The 14,867-nt window shown below is 39.3% G+C and overlaps 2 protein-coding genes across 3 annotated transcripts; one reads left to right on the top strand and one right to left on the bottom strand.

Moving 5' to 3' along the window:
* Positions 1-1,859: 1,859 nt before the first annotated feature.
* LOC120679551 (transcription factor MYB10-like) lies at positions 1,860-4,496 on the top strand. Its single transcript, XM_039961158.1, has 3 exons — positions 1,860-2,328; positions 2,461-2,590; positions 3,353-4,496. Exons 1-3 carry the CDS (start codon positions 2,196-2,198, stop codon positions 4,098-4,100), a joined length of 1,011 nt encoding a protein of 336 aa, XP_039817092.1. The 5' UTR covers positions 1,860-2,195; the 3' UTR covers positions 4,101-4,496.
* Positions 4,497-7,430: 2,934 nt separating this feature from the next.
* LOC120679179 (transcription factor KUA1-like) lies at positions 7,431-14,656 on the bottom strand. 2 transcript variants are annotated; one of them, XM_039960684.1, is made up of 6 exons: positions 12,697-14,654; positions 10,054-10,265; positions 9,880-9,972; positions 9,682-9,801; positions 8,319-8,585; positions 7,431-8,042 (listed from the first exon to the last, which is right to left on the bottom strand). In XM_039960684.1, exons 1-6 carry the CDS (start codon positions 12,995-12,997, stop codon positions 8,025-8,027), a joined length of 1,011 nt encoding a protein of 336 aa, XP_039816618.1. In that variant the 5' UTR covers positions 12,998-14,654; the 3' UTR covers positions 7,431-8,024. The 2 variants fall into 2 exon arrangements, with proteins under 2 accessions (XP_039816618.1, XP_039816617.1); XM_039960683.1 differs by lacking the exon at positions 7,431-8,042 and having other exon boundaries at positions 8,152-8,585; positions 12,697-14,656.
* Positions 14,657-14,867: the final 211 nt, after the last annotated feature.

The following is a 14,867-nucleotide window of genomic DNA, read 5'->3' as shown; positions in this document are numbered from 1 at the left end:
TTTATATTATCTTTTTTTACTAAATTAGTTTTAAGCTCACATAATTGGATATTTTGTTGTAGAGAAAATTACAATTTACACCCCCAAACTATCGCAAAAGTCCGATTTTCAATCTCCAACTACAAAACAGGATAATAGAGGCCATCCAACTATCGAATCTGGGCAAATTTGGCCCTTAGGGTGGTTTCGAAGCTGGTTTTATACTTTTTAAAAAAAATTCTAGTTACATCTAAAAAATCAATATGAAACTAGTACCAAAATTTTTCTTAAAAAGTAACCTATTATTGCTCTATTTGAATCATAATTATTAAAAAATAATAGGCATAACTACATGCAACCAAATTTTATAAACATAAAAAATGGATCAATAGACAAGTTACATTTTTTAAAAACTTTTGATACCCATTTCATTTTTTTATTTAAAATGAATTACTTATGATTTTTTTTAAATTTGAATATTTTAATTCTCACAAAATGGAAAACAACCTTCGAAACCACCTAAGAGGCCAAATTTTCCTGGTTTCAACAGTTTGATAGCCTCTATTATCCGGTTTCACAGTTGAAGGTCGAAAATTAAACTTTTGTGATAGTTTGAGGTTGTAAACTAGACTTTTTCCTTTGTTATATAATAATAAATGATTGTATCAGTGAGATAACGTGTTCATATGGTATTTATGTACCGTTAAAAATGGATCACAATAAATTAATTTTTTTGTGATCTATTGTGTTTTAAGGTTTTTTTTGTTTCCCTAATGGAGATAGTTCCAGTTAATTAAAACTATGTGATTTTTTTTGCAGGTAAACTCAGTAGTTTTCTATATTACTTCATTTGGTTAGAATGGACGAAGGTGCATATCCCACTTAAATTGAGGAATAACCAAGCAAAATTATTAGCAATGATGGCTACTGAGATCATGCGAACATACGTACAAATTCGAATCCCAGTCAAGATGTACCTCATCAAGGTTCATTTCTGAGGACATGAAAAGGTAGGTTGACATCAAGATCACGCACAATATTGCGTCGATTACATACCAAACTCCACATTTGCTTACTAACTACCAACAGGAGCACCCAAAGGCACATAGAGCTGTGCACTTTTCTCTTGACAACAACAACGGCTTTCATGCCACACATGCTGTATAATACACATATAATACCCCACAACAGTATCTGTCATGTAGATATCTTCTGGTTAGTTATGGTTCCATCATGCTTCATACTGATGCCATGTATAGCACAAGATGAAAGTGGTAATCTGAACTGTTAGAATAAATTTAATATTTTAAAATAGATATGTATAAAATTTAATGGTGATCATTTCTTATATTATCAAGCATATTATTACAAATAAAAATAAAATTTTGCATAAATTATTTTATGCATTATTTGCTCCCTACAACAAAAAAAGTGAAAAAAAATACCGAATTTGTTTCCGAATCCATACCGAATTTTATATCTATCATTTGAGAAAATATAGGATGAATTTAAGGTTTACCTTTTATGAATCTTTACAAGCTCAATGCTCAAAACAAGAATACAAATTTGTATACAAGATTCTATATCCTATTTATTCACAATCAAAGAAAAACGACAAAAAAACTAATTACCGAATAATTACCGTTTCCGACCGTTTTCATCCCTGCACAAGTGCCCATGCAAGTGTATGTGTAGCTAGTTGTGAAGGTTGTTACGAATAAAAGTGAAGCAACCATTCTTCTCCTAGCTATATATACGTTTGATGCCATGTCGCTGTAGTGTTAGATAGAAAGCACCAATTAAAGTGGAACCAGGGTAGGGCCCTCACCATGGAAACGCGCAATATGAAAGGGAAGAGTCATGGTGAGGCCTTGCATGCTTGCTTAATCAGGAGGATCCCTCAGGAAGCAATCAGAGAAAAATATAATCTATGATTCGATTAAATAATAATCGGCAAAGAAGAGTGATGGAGGCAGAAGCTAGAGCTAGAAGAGGAAGGGGCCAAGCCAAGAGAGCTCATGTTAAAAGGGCTGCTAAACACCAACCAACCATTTGCACCCATGAGATGTCATATGCATATACTGCTAGCTTGATAGTTATAACACAACTTGCATCAGCATTTAACTTTTGTGTTCGTGTGCATAGCCAGCAGCTATAGTATTGTTAAGCTAGATATAGCTATAACTAGTGAATTTTCAAGTTTGTGTTGTGTGTGCATGGGGCATCATTCCTGCTGCAACCAGCAGAAGGTGAAGAGGGGGCTCTGGTCTCCTGAGGAGGATGAGAAGCTCATCAGATACATCACCACGCATGGCTACGGGTGCTGGAGCGAGGTCCCGGAGAAAGCCGGTAGGTCCTCTCTTGACTACTACTCCCCATCACTTGATTGACGATGGTGAACATTTGGGTCCTTGTTCTTGGATAGTTGAGAGTTGGGTGATTTTTGGTCGATTAAGTTTCTGCAATGTGATGGCTCTGTAGGTCTGCAGCGGTGCGGGAAGAGCTGCCGGTTGCGATGGATCAACTACCTCAGACCGGACATCAGGCGAGGGCGGTTCACCGCGGAGGAGGAGAAGCTGATCATCAGCCTCCACGCCATTGTTGGCAACAGGTATGCCGCAAGTGTGCTATGCTTTCTGTTAGTACAAAATGGAGCTTTCTTCTTTGCTTCTTAAGAAAGTTCTCCCCAAACCACTCAATCACTCAGTCCTGCAAATTAAGTACTTGCACGCCAATTGCTAGCAAAATGATTTTTCTGTCAACTGCTATTTGGCCACCCCCCACATTGGTATTTTTTCGTTGTGACTCGATGAGTTTCCATCTTCTTTATATTGATGCGCAGTTCTCCTACGCGTTCGAGAAAAAAAAAAAGACTCTATGAGTTTCCATGCTCAATTATTGTGTTCTTAGTTTGGCAATGCTGACTTGGCTGCAAGTTGCTACTAGATGCTTCATCGCCTTCGACAGAATTTTCTCCTTGGTTCATTCGCGTCTCTTCCGACATTGACTTGGCAGTCTTGTAGGCAGCATCAGACAACAAAAGCTGATATGAAATTTCTACAACATCAATTGTGATTTGAAGTGTCTTAGGATGCTGTTTGTCTTTATTATCTAGCTATCACACATTTTTCCAAGGTTTTCATTTGTCCTTCCAAACAAATTAATATTATTTATGATCTGTACATACATCAGCTTGACATCATCATACATGTATAGCAGTACTCGTGCCATTTTTTTCACAAGTCGTTTTCGACTAGTTTAACTTGAACACGACTAGAACAAATCGAGGTGTATATATATGATGATAAAGATATTAAGATTGCATTACTTGAAAACGAAGGCCTAATCCGAAGGAATTAACCCCATTGTGCAGGTGGGCCCACATTGCCAGCCACTTGCCTGGCCGGACGGACAACGAGATCAAGAACTACTGGAATTCATGGATCAAGAAGAAGATCCGAAAGCCAGCAGTGAGCACGACGAGCTCGTCGGTGACGACGTCGAGCCCTCCACGCAGCACAGCGGCATCGGATGCAGCGGCGCTTGGCCACCTGCAGACGCCGTTCGGCGCGGCGGAGCACCAGCTCGACGCCATCATCAGCCAGAGCCTAGCGCTGCCGCCGAAGCTGGGCGCCGGCCAAGCAGACTCCCCGCCGGCGCTGCTGCCTCCGCACTGCCCCTTCTTCATGTTCGACACCAGCGTGAGCGTCAGCCCGCCGCCGTCGCTGACGTCGCCGGCGGCACAGCTGCAGCTCCCGTTCCTCACCTTCACGGCGGCGGCGATGGACGCGCCGGGCTTTCAGCTGCCTCCCCTGGTCGACGGCATCGACATGGGCATGGCAACCATGGACTGCGGCTTAGGTGAGGAAAGAGGCCATGATGATCATGAGGGAGGCAACAATGGCCAAGCGGCTGGCATGGCGAACGGCGGCGGCTGCTTCTACGGGCAGCAGCAGAAGCAGCAGGAGGAGGAGCAGCTAGGGCAGGATCAATGGGACGATGAGTCGGCGCAGCACCTGCTGATGTGGGACGATGACCAAGAACTAACACCGTCCAACCTGGAAGCCATGGAAAGCGGTGCTCACTCCCTACTTTTTATGGGACCAAATGACCATGCATGATATTAAGCTGGTGTGTGTGCATATGCATCTCTCTCCTTGATATCTTTCTTGATCTGATGATCTACCTCTGATCCATTTCTAGCTCTCACCTGATCTGATCTGTCTATACGTGAAATAATGAGGTTTTCCAAGGCGCATAATTTATTTTGTTGGATTTTTTTCTTTTACATTTTGATTTAACATGTTTTTTTTTGTTTGGAGTGCATACTAAGAGAGAGTGTGTGTGTGTGTTAATTGGTTTTTTTTGTAAAGATAAATTGCATGGATGCATGCATGCATATGTTCATGCATGGCATTGCGCTTGGAGTGTAATTTGATTGATGTATCTAAATGAATTTAAAATAATAAGCAAGATGACAAAAGAGAAGCAAAAAGGAGCCATGCTCTTTCCCCCTTTGGATTCTTGTGTTTGTTTGCGCTATAGATTGCAGCATGTGGATGATGTTGATGTGGATGGATGTATCTAGACATCTAGTTATCAACTGCTTTTTTGTTAGTTTCTGTTGCTCGATCGTAATTTGTTAGTTTTTGTTTTCTTCATGTAAGAACAGATAATAATTAAACTCTGGTGATACTTGACATTATTTATATATGCTATATATTGAATGTTTAGCATGACTTTGATTTTGCATATAAAACTGAAAACTTAAATAGTAAATGGTGTCAAGCATGGATGTATTGTATTGTATTGTCTAAATTAAAATCTGAAGTTCCATACTTATAGTGACTGCTTCGTAAAGTGAGCTATAAAAGAGCTTGCGCATACTTGCGTAAGAGTTGAGATCAATGAGGTGCACGTGTGTGTGCCTTGTCATCACATATATAAACATAGCTAGACGACAATAATCATCTAAAAACATAGGGGAGAGAAAAGTGATAATGCGAAATTAGAGTCTTTGATCTCATTGTCAGTCAGCCATAGTGGTAGATACAGCACACGATTGGAGAAAGGGCTGAGGCACTGAGCTCCTTCAATTCTTCCTCGTCGTCCAACTCTCTCTTTTCCACCTTTCCTCCCCTACCCCCCCCTCCCCCCCCCCCCCCACCCAAAAAAAAACTAATCCGCCCCACGTTAATTAGCCGCGGTATTACATTCATGTGATTTTAGAAAATGGATTCATTACTTGAAAAAGAATTAACAGTCGCACAATAAACACTCATGGTATAACTTCACAAATTAAAGCATCTATTATCACACAACCCTCCAATACATAGTATGGTGCATGCATTGTTGACAACTTATTAGAGAATCGAAGCTATATAATATACACTTTGATTAACACTAAGGGAGATGGCTTAACAAAAAGGCAACACATATAGTAGTTGAATATAGCTTGCTTAGTGCCGTTAACTCTTGCTTAAACTCTAATCAAGAGTACTACAATATTAATCAATGCAATTTGATGCCTGGTGCCCCCAGAACTGAACCTCCAGCCGTTACACGAGCTAGTACAACATGCATATAAGCATCTGTCCATGCATTGCATTGGTTCCTTAGAACCCAAGCATGAAATTAATTTGTCAATGGATCCTGGACCTGGAGATCAAGTGGCGAGACTTGTTGCATAATGGCCACCCAAGAGTGTGCCCTGCATGTCACATCATCGCCAACACACACCCACACACTGATGACCAGTGTGCGCGCGCGCAAGAGATGGATGGCATTGTTCTCCATGAACAATAATAACACTATATATTATTAATTTGCCAACACATTATTCTGCATTCTTCGATGAATCAGTATTATTGTTAGGTGCAACGTTAGCCAGCAGGGCACAATGAGGTCTAATTCTATCTACAATATTGCTAGCTAGTTGCTAGCTCGATCAGTGCAAATCCTAGCTGAACACTGAGAGCAACAAGTTTGAATAAGAATAATGGACAGCAGCAGCTTCTTGCTGAAACAAAGCTTAGGCAGCAGGCATAGGCCCATGTTGACAGCTATGTTCGTCCAAGAGAGATAACGACATGAAAGAAACCCATGCAGTGGTGCTTATAGTTATATACACATATATGCATCTTCTCTTTCTATGTCGCATTCAGGATTAATTTAATTACATGCTCCGTACGTACATATGACTTTTTTTTTGGTAGCCTAAAAATAATCAGACAGTACATAATTATTTGTGTCAGCCGTGGTACATACTATTGTATTCTTGTCACAGTTGTTGAATGAGGAAAAAAAATCATTTAAGATTCCAAGCAACTAGTGTTGGTGTACTACTGCTGTAAATAAAGTAATTCATAATAAAGTGTTCTTTCATCACTTTTTCATAACTTATTATCAAAAATGCACCTAACAAGTCCCTGAATGTGGACTGCTGTCTGCTTAATTTCGCCGAAGAAAATACACAAATGAGCAATGTTTCATTAGTCCGACAACCCAAAATTTAATTTATGCGTCCATGAGTGAATAAACATAACTGAATTCCGTCGGTGAAACGGGAACTTTTTGCATCCCTTGTATGGGGTCATTAGGTGGGGTTGGACTTCTGCAAAGCAAGGAATTAGCTGGAACGTCACAGGCAGATGATCGATACGATCCATCGCATGTCACTGTGGACCGACGGATTAAATCACACTTTTCTCGCTGATTTTATATGTTAGTTTCCTCTTCACATGTGTATTATTAATTCAATTTCTTCCATGAAAGGGCGTGTGTTTTTTTTAAAAAAATAGCATGAATAAAATTTTTGCAGTGCGGTGGTCAGATGAGCCTTGCATTGTGATCTTCCTATCCTAGAGCATGAAGTAGTAGGGTCATGATTCTGTCGTCTATGTGGACTGTGGTGTGTGGTTTCCGTAAGAATGCAGCTAAGCACAAAATTGGATGAGGCATCACTCCCGCTCCTCCATCACCTTGCTCACTTTGACATGTATGAAAGATCGACCGATCGTCGCTCGATACTTCGTTTTGGATCCTTCCAACATCAGAGTTTGTTAGGGTTTGAAATGCAGTAGTGGCCATGGCATTGCAGGCCGACAATTTACTGTTATCCTACTCCCTTTGGCTTTTCTTAATTTAGTTTTCCTCTAACTTAACTGTCCAGATTATTTCCTCTCTGTTTTTTGTTCTAGGCCTTGGCGACAACCGACAGCTTGATGCATGCCCAGAGGTGTGAGTGACACTCCTCGGTTTTGTTTCACTTTTGATTAATTTACTTTTGTGTGCAAGTTTAATTTGGATGAGTTGTCAATTTGTGGAGAAAAGGAAGTCTTGTGATCGCTGCAAGCATTAAATTTTCATATGATTTTCAGAAGTTGTGAACACCAAATATGAAACAGAATAAGGATCAGCAGTACATGGAACAATGTCAACTTTCTGAAAAATTGTGCACCAAGAGTATAATAGGGTAAATTCAATTCCTGCAGGTATTAGTAACTTCAATTCCAATGTTCCAAGGGGAGACTGGAGTGTTAGGGTACATGTGAGATTGCAGAGCGTCAGAGTATTGCACTACACTAGAGACTAGTTTCTAACTTCCTATGCTGAATTACTAGCATCCATCCAGGCCTTAGACTTTCCTATAAACCTGTGATGCTCAGACTTACATATAATTTGTTCAAAGATTTTCCCTTCTTCATAGCTTTCAGTTCTGCAATCTGCACCAAGTATTACTTCTCCAGAAACTTAGGGAGACATGCATGCAGGTGCCTAAACCAACACTTTCAGATACACTAGAGTAACAGACATACACCAAGCTTTTCTTGTACCATAGCACCAAGTACCAAACATTAGGGTCAGGTGTAAAGCCAATAATGATGCTAGTACCAGACAGCATTCTGTTTTCCTAACTTTTTTCAGTCACTTTCTCCATTGAATAATATAATATACCTTCTGTCTGGGCCTAATGTGGAGAACCATGCATGCACATGAACTGCATTCGATTCCAACCAGCATACATACGCAGCGAAAATGATCAGTTAAGCTTGCGCCAATTCCTAAAACATATATAGAAGTAACATGAGTAAAAAGGGGGAATAAAAAACAGGTCCAGCATCCACACGGCACCAATGCACACAACTTCAGTGGGTAAACAGAGGCAGCAGGTATGAAATGATCGGAGCATAGAAAAATTACAGACAATGGTTATCTTATAACCCATGCTTTTAATTGATGTATTGCTAATAGAATGTTAATGATTATTTGATCAACAGTCAATAAACATGTAACTTCCAAAAAAAAATATTAGTTTAGATGACTTGAATCACGCCTACCGCATTCTGGGAAGACATATTGGTCATGTTTTGTTGGGAGGGTGGGGCAACAGTCAGTTCCAAATCCTTCATCTCTGCTGGAGGATCTGCCTTCGGAGGCAATGATGATGTATCACTTCGCGGGCTCAAGGATGTGCTAGTACATGCAGTTGGGTTAGCTTTGGAAACCCGAGAAGCTATATTGGCAACAACAGGAGTTGATGGAGATGTCCCGTCAGGGGACCTTGGAATTGGTCTGAATGGATAGGGTGTTCTCCATAAGGGCTCCTAACAAAGGATAAAATCATGAGTTGATCAATAAGCAATGAAAATTTTAAATCTAGCTCATAAAAGATCAACATTGAACACTGCATAATAGTAAAGAAGAAATGCTACATGCTTTTTAATAGGAAAAGTTTCTGAAACCATGTAGTCCCCCTGTAGACGCTAAGGTGCCAAATAACCTTGGTTTAAAAGGTACATGTTTAAAGATTTTTCATATTTCGCAAGTTGCGTATTTCAATATGAAAAGCAACAACTGTTAACTAAAAATATCTTAGGAAAAGGGGGAAACGTTGCTAGTTGTTGGATTGATACATAAGGCTAATAATGCACACTAAAATGCAATGGCCAATCGGTATGCAACACCATGGAAGATATCCATTGTGCAGCCGACCTATTCCATGCTCAACAATATCTGACAAGCAACCATACAAATCACAATGAGATCTAAAAGGTTTAAAATTAAGGGTTAGGGTGGTCTACAGTCCGACAAAGGTACATGCCAAAAGGGCGGTACTCAATTTGATGGAAGAATTCCAGGTCGGTTTACACATGAGAAACAAAGACAAAGTTCACTAAACAGTATAGCTTTTCTTTACTATTTTTTTTGCAACTGAATGCCTTTTTTCTTATCTATTACCGAACATGAATTTTGAATGATGATCGCCATTTTTGTATCTGCATTTCCAGTTCAATTTTTTAGTGACCATTTGGATGGTCCTCAAATGGGGAGAAACTGTGCGCACCTAGTAAATAACTAAGGCAGCTTCACTTTCCCCGTAACCTATCTTCTCGGTAAATATACACAGGCTTTTGGTTTCCCTTTTTGCTACTTTAACAGAAACATAGTGTACTACTGTTCTTCTGTACCACATCCAAAGGTTCATCTCATAACTGATACTGTGGCCTGTGGCCTGTGGCACTGTGGTGAGCTAATTATGCCCCATGCTATAGATGAAAGATGAAAAAAAAAAGTTGCTAACCATAAGCAATCAAAGGAAACAGATAATATAATCTATCCTAGAAATCTTTTAGGAACTTTGTTGTGAGTGGATTAAAACAAAATACATCAGTGACAGAAGTGGTATCATATCAGCTTTACCATGCGGTTCAGTTTGCTGAAGCTTGAGTCCATATTTGTTGCCCAAAAAGATGGAACTGGGGGAAGATCTCTTCCAACTTGAGGTGCTATATTGGCTGTGTTTGAAGATGAGCCTCCTTCCTGAAAGTGAGATTGGTAATTCCAGTTCAGTTATGAAAGAATGGTATCAATATTAAACTGTGAGGATCAGGAGCATACCAAGTTGCTATTTTGGAGTTGTCTCGTCATAGCTACCACATCATGTACTTTTGCCATTGATGGTGGTAAGATGGGGCAATTGGGTGCTGGTGACTGCAGTTCACAAGTTTTAAGCATGGGTTAGAAATATGTTTGGGATGTCAGTGTAGTACTCCATAGGTTGGTAGGAAGTACCAGCTCGCCTGGCATCATGTCAAAAAGACTTGATCTGCGCTTCTTCTTGTTTGGATTAGTCTGTCTAAGAAAATATTTCTGAGCATGACTTGCTACTTGAGTTGGTGTTCTGCTGGTAACGAAATTTTTCGCTATACCCCTCCAGTCTCCCTTCCCTAGCTTTTCAAGACCAGCAAGAAATGTCCTATGCTCTTCTTCAGTCCAAGGAACAGCTGCAACGTGGCAATAATATTGTTAATGAATTGAACTAGATATAGAAAGATGTTATGCATTTGCAAATTCTAGCTGAAAAATGGAGATGAATACATATCTCATCTTTAACTCGATAATGTAAAACTTCTTGAATTGGCTCTCCCTAATAGAATTGTCAAAAAGATTTATAAAATGTTATCTGATTCAGGTTGATGCGTAGGTGGGAGACACCTCCATCATCTAAGAAAAATCTAATTCTGCTGCATTTGATATAAGTTGGTGTTTGTCTAAATAAGAGGATAATTTGCACAACAGGCCAAAAAAGCCTAAAAATGCAGTAAATAATTTTGCAAATAAAAAACAACTGGATAAGCCTCAAAATATTTCAGTTTTCAAAAGTTTACCATCACCATCAGTTTATGAAATTGGTTTCACTGCAGGGATAAGCCTCAGTTCTCAAATGTGCATTATCTACTCATTCTACATAGGGATCGTCAAAACAACTGTCATATTTAATAGCTCTGATAAAACCTCCAGAGCAATTTAAAATGTAATATAGAGTAAAAAAATATATATTATTCATCATTTATTCAAGTGTATTTAGTGTAAGTCCATATGATACTTCATCATCACTCCAGAGCCCCAAGCATGGCCACTTGCTTTGCCAAGCAAAACAACTGGATACACTTCTAGAGTCTAAACTGGTGATAACCAACAACAACAAAGGCTAAACAAGAACTGGTACATTCACTGGTGGAGCTTTATTGGGGCCAAGGGGGGCCTTGGCCCCCCCTGGCCAATGAAAATTCCCACTACGTGAATAGTAAAATGGCTACTGTTCATTACTGTAGCAAAAGAGCGGCCCCCCCTCATTTGTTTGAAATTCAAGGTCAAGCTCCGCCACTGGGTACATTTTCAATTTTATAACCAACAACAACTCACTGGAAGCTTGGGGCATGATTGCAAAATGATAGCCCCATATATATCTAATAAAATAAGAGAAATCATACTAACAAACTAACACAGTAACTCATCAAAATCAAATACAATAATAACTGCAGCCAGTCAACAACTTTCAGCTTGAATTTCACCATACAGCATCAGTCACTAGAGAAATGGATTCCTAAAGTCACCTACAAGACTACAACTGCATAAGTCATGCATTATCGGAAAGGACAGATGATGGCATCAAACAGGGCTGCATACATCAGGGTAACGCACGAAAAGAGTTTTCAATTAATACAATCATTCAGTTAGCTGACAGTATATAAGCCAACTAGGCACTGTAAAATAGCAGCATTCAGCATCACATGTCGGTACTTCCCCATAGAAGACAAAGCTTAATTTTCTAACCACAATATAGCTTGAATAAATCCAATCTCCAATTCCACAAATCACCAGAATATAAGAATCAAAATTTTCTTTCTTATGCCTGTGATGATGCAAAAAGAAATGTATAAGCACCATACAGTCCAGCATAGCCACCCACAAGGTTCTAAAAAACGCTAGACGCTAGGCGAACGCTTGCCTATGGTTTAGAGTTTTTTGTGATTAAACGTAGATTGAACATGATTAAACGTGTGTTGTGATTAAACGACACTGTGATTAAATGCAACGCTTGGCCACCGTTCAGCATTTAATCAAGATTAAACGACGTTTAAAAACGTTTTTTAGAACACTGGCCACCCATCATGCCACAAATAAGGAACATGTCTGGTGACCGACAAAAGTACAAACTCATAACTGATCCTTATGTTATTAAATTAGTCTACATCACCCAATGTCACTAGAAGCTATGATGCATGGACATGTCCCTGAGGTTGTGTCTCGGTGTCCGACATTGGGTGTCCGACATTGACACGTATCCGTTTCCTAGTCTAGAAGGACAAATTACAAACTTATATCTCCTGGTCACTTCTGTATTTCCCAATCGTCCACCAGAGTGAATATGAACAAAACAAACTCGCTAGTCTACATCATTTGGATCAGATATGCATGAACAGCTACACAAATAACTGTGACATGGAAAGTACATCAAGATATACTCATAATTTAACACAAATAAAGGATGTTTTGCACATTAAATGAATCCATACGCCAATCGCAATAAATGGATGCAACATACAGGCTAGGGTACAATACTAGGAAAGGAAAAAAGATTCATGCTTTTAATAAATCTAGAGCTCCATCCAGATAAACCAATCACTTGTACAAGAAAAATAAACCAATACTCGAAAATACTACCTCTAAAGCAATGCATAGGATAGCATTTCTGCGTATAAAAAACTCACAAGTGCGGCACCTCCCTACTTCCAAACACTCTAGGACCAAAATAAACATTCCTACCGCGGAAATGGGACTATTGCTCATCAGATCTTTGCGTATTTGTACACATTTCAGCATCAAAAGGAAGATTTTGTATAGACAGAAGAAAAGAGCAAAAGGCGGCACCTTTCTTCCTCTCCTGCGCCCTCCGCCGCTTCCCGGACGACTGCATCAGCCCGCCATCGGAGAGGTACCCGTCGCCGGCACCTCCACCGTCAGCGCCAGCTCCTCCGCCGTCCGCGGCAGCGCCAAGGGCGGCGAGGTTGCCCATGCTCTTGCACTTGCGCATCACGTCCTCCCTGACCGCCACGGGCGGGTTGGGGCTCGGATCCCGGTCCGGCGGATCCGCCTCGGGCGCCGGCGGTGGTACCGGCGCGATGGTGACGCCGAAGAGGCGCATCCCCGCTGGGCGCGAATCTTGAGGCATCCCGGCGGCCGGGCTCCGGTGAGTGGGGCGGTGGCGTTTTTATTGGGAGGCGACGGAGAGGGTGAATAGAGACAGCTCTGGTTATTTATCGGACACGGTTTTTCTTCTGTCTGTCCTCTCTCTCTCTCCTCCTTAATTTTAGCATAATAGCCCTTCACTTATCAGGTTTTCATTTCCAGTTCCAAAATTTCAATCTCTACATGTTTATTTCGTAAATTTATTTTGCAAATATGTGCCTTGAAATATGTTGCCACTCTACCCAAAATAGTAAGGAACAAGATTACCACAAGTTTAATTTTTGAGTCTTACATCGGATGTATACGAGAACTAGGGAGAATCAAGATTTACCAATTTAATTTTCGAGCAGTACATCAGACGGATACAAGATGATTTAACATTTAAGTTCAAATGAATACCTTTCTTAGAGAATATACAACTTTTGTTGCCTGGACGGTCTTAAGAAGATAACAACATTTTGACACATCTTGGCAGTGTATTTTTTTTATAACTAGAATGGACTTATGCAAGGAAATCCTTACTTTTGTATTCGTTTTAGGCATCACATTCGGAGTAAGGCATTATTCTAACTTTGTTTTAACAATTACATACCGCAATGAGTCTAATTTGGTATGAGTATCTCATCATCTAAAAATTACGTGCTACTAAGAATTGATGCAAATTTTTCTCAGGATACGTTATCAGTCCACTGGAATCAACAAGGATATAGGTTAGCATGAATTTAATTTAGAGCCGTTACAACAGATTAATGTGCTTGGTTGTCTTTTCACTTTAAATAAAAATATGATCTTTAATGAATAGACAATGTAGCTTAGTGTTTTTACGGTCTATTGTCTAAAGAATGTTCTTGATGGTCTTAGTAATCATAACAACTTGACAAATCTTGACACATTATTTTATTTTATTTTTTACAATGGACTTCTGCAAAGAAATCCTTACTTGTGCATTCTTTTTACGCATTACACTCTATACAAGGCATCACTCTAACTTTGGTTAAGAATTACATATTGTAAAGAGACTAATTTGGTTGAGTATCTCAGTTTACCTAAAATTTAAGCACTTCGAAAAATCCACGTGGGTTTTCTTCATCATATGTTATTAGTAGTTAATTAGAAGTTAGAACAATGAAGAACATAGACTAGCATGATTTTATTTAGAGTTGTTAAGATGAGTTAATGTGCTTGATTATCTTTTCACTACAAATGAAAAATAGACACTTTGCAACAAAAACATAAGCATGATTTTTAATGTATATATACAATATAGCTTAGCTTTTACCGTTTGTTTTCTAAAGAATGTTCTTGATAGACCCATGAAAAGTGCAATTACATGATTCAAAAAGGTCCTAGAGAAAAGTGCAATTCTAGCAATAATTTACTGCCTTGTCCTTTCAATAAATCAATTAGGAATTAATTATCTGCATATTAACTAACTCCATGGAAATTGAACACCTTATATGCCTAAATCAAAGGGATTAAAACAATTACAAAGGGTAATATGATCATGTTCCAATAACACTAATCTGTCTAAAAAATTAGGATTGCGCTTTTCATGAGATGGAGATAGTACTAAAAAATCCACATATGTTTTGTATAAGATATGTCATCACTGATCCTCAACCGGAAATAACAAGGATAAAGATTAGCACACTGATCCTCAACCGGAAATAACAAGGATAAAGATTAGCACACTGATCCTCAACCGGAAATAACAAGGATAAAGATTAGCACCAATTTAGGCCCTGTTTGGAATCCCTCAGATTATGAAATCCGAATTCTGGATTCTCATAATCCAATCTTGGATTCTGTGTTTGTGCCTTAGGCTCTGTTTATTTCCGCTTTTCTGGAGAATC

The sequence above is a fragment of the Panicum virgatum genome, chromosome 6N, assembly GCF_016808335.1.
Source record: "Panicum virgatum strain AP13 chromosome 6N, P.virgatum_v5, whole genome shotgun sequence".
Lineage (NCBI taxonomy): Eukaryota > Viridiplantae > Streptophyta > Magnoliopsida > Poales > Poaceae > Panicum > Panicum virgatum.
Note: the sequence above shows the minus strand (reverse complement) of the source record. Positions and strands in the feature narration are given on the sequence as shown.

Bases quoted from the DNA above. Each gene is read 5' to 3' on its own strand.
- LOC120679551 (XM_039961158.1), top strand. From the start codon at position 2,196: ATGGGGCATCATTCCTGCTGCAACCAGCAGAAGGTGAAGAGGGGGCTC. The intron at 2,329-2,460 runs GTAGGTCCTCTC...ATGGCTCTGTAG, and splicing joins CGAGGTCCCGGAGAAAGCCG to GTCTGCAGCGGTGCGGGAAG. The intron at 2,591-3,352 runs GTATGCCGCAAG...CCCATTGTGCAG, and splicing joins CACGCCATTGTTGGCAACAG to GTGGGCCCACATTGCCAGCC.
- LOC120679179 (XM_039960683.1), bottom strand. From the start codon at position 12,997: ATGCCTCAAGATTCGCGCCCAGCGGGGATGCGCCTCTTCGGCGTCACC. The intron at 10,266-12,696 runs GTGCCGCCTTTT...GCCACGTTGCAG, and splicing joins GGCGCAGGAGAGGAAGAAAG to CTGTTCCTTGGACTGAAGAA. The intron at 9,802-9,879 runs GTATGCTCCTGA...TCTCACTTTCAG, and splicing joins AACTCCAAAATAGCAACTTG to GAAGGAGGCTCATCTTCAAA.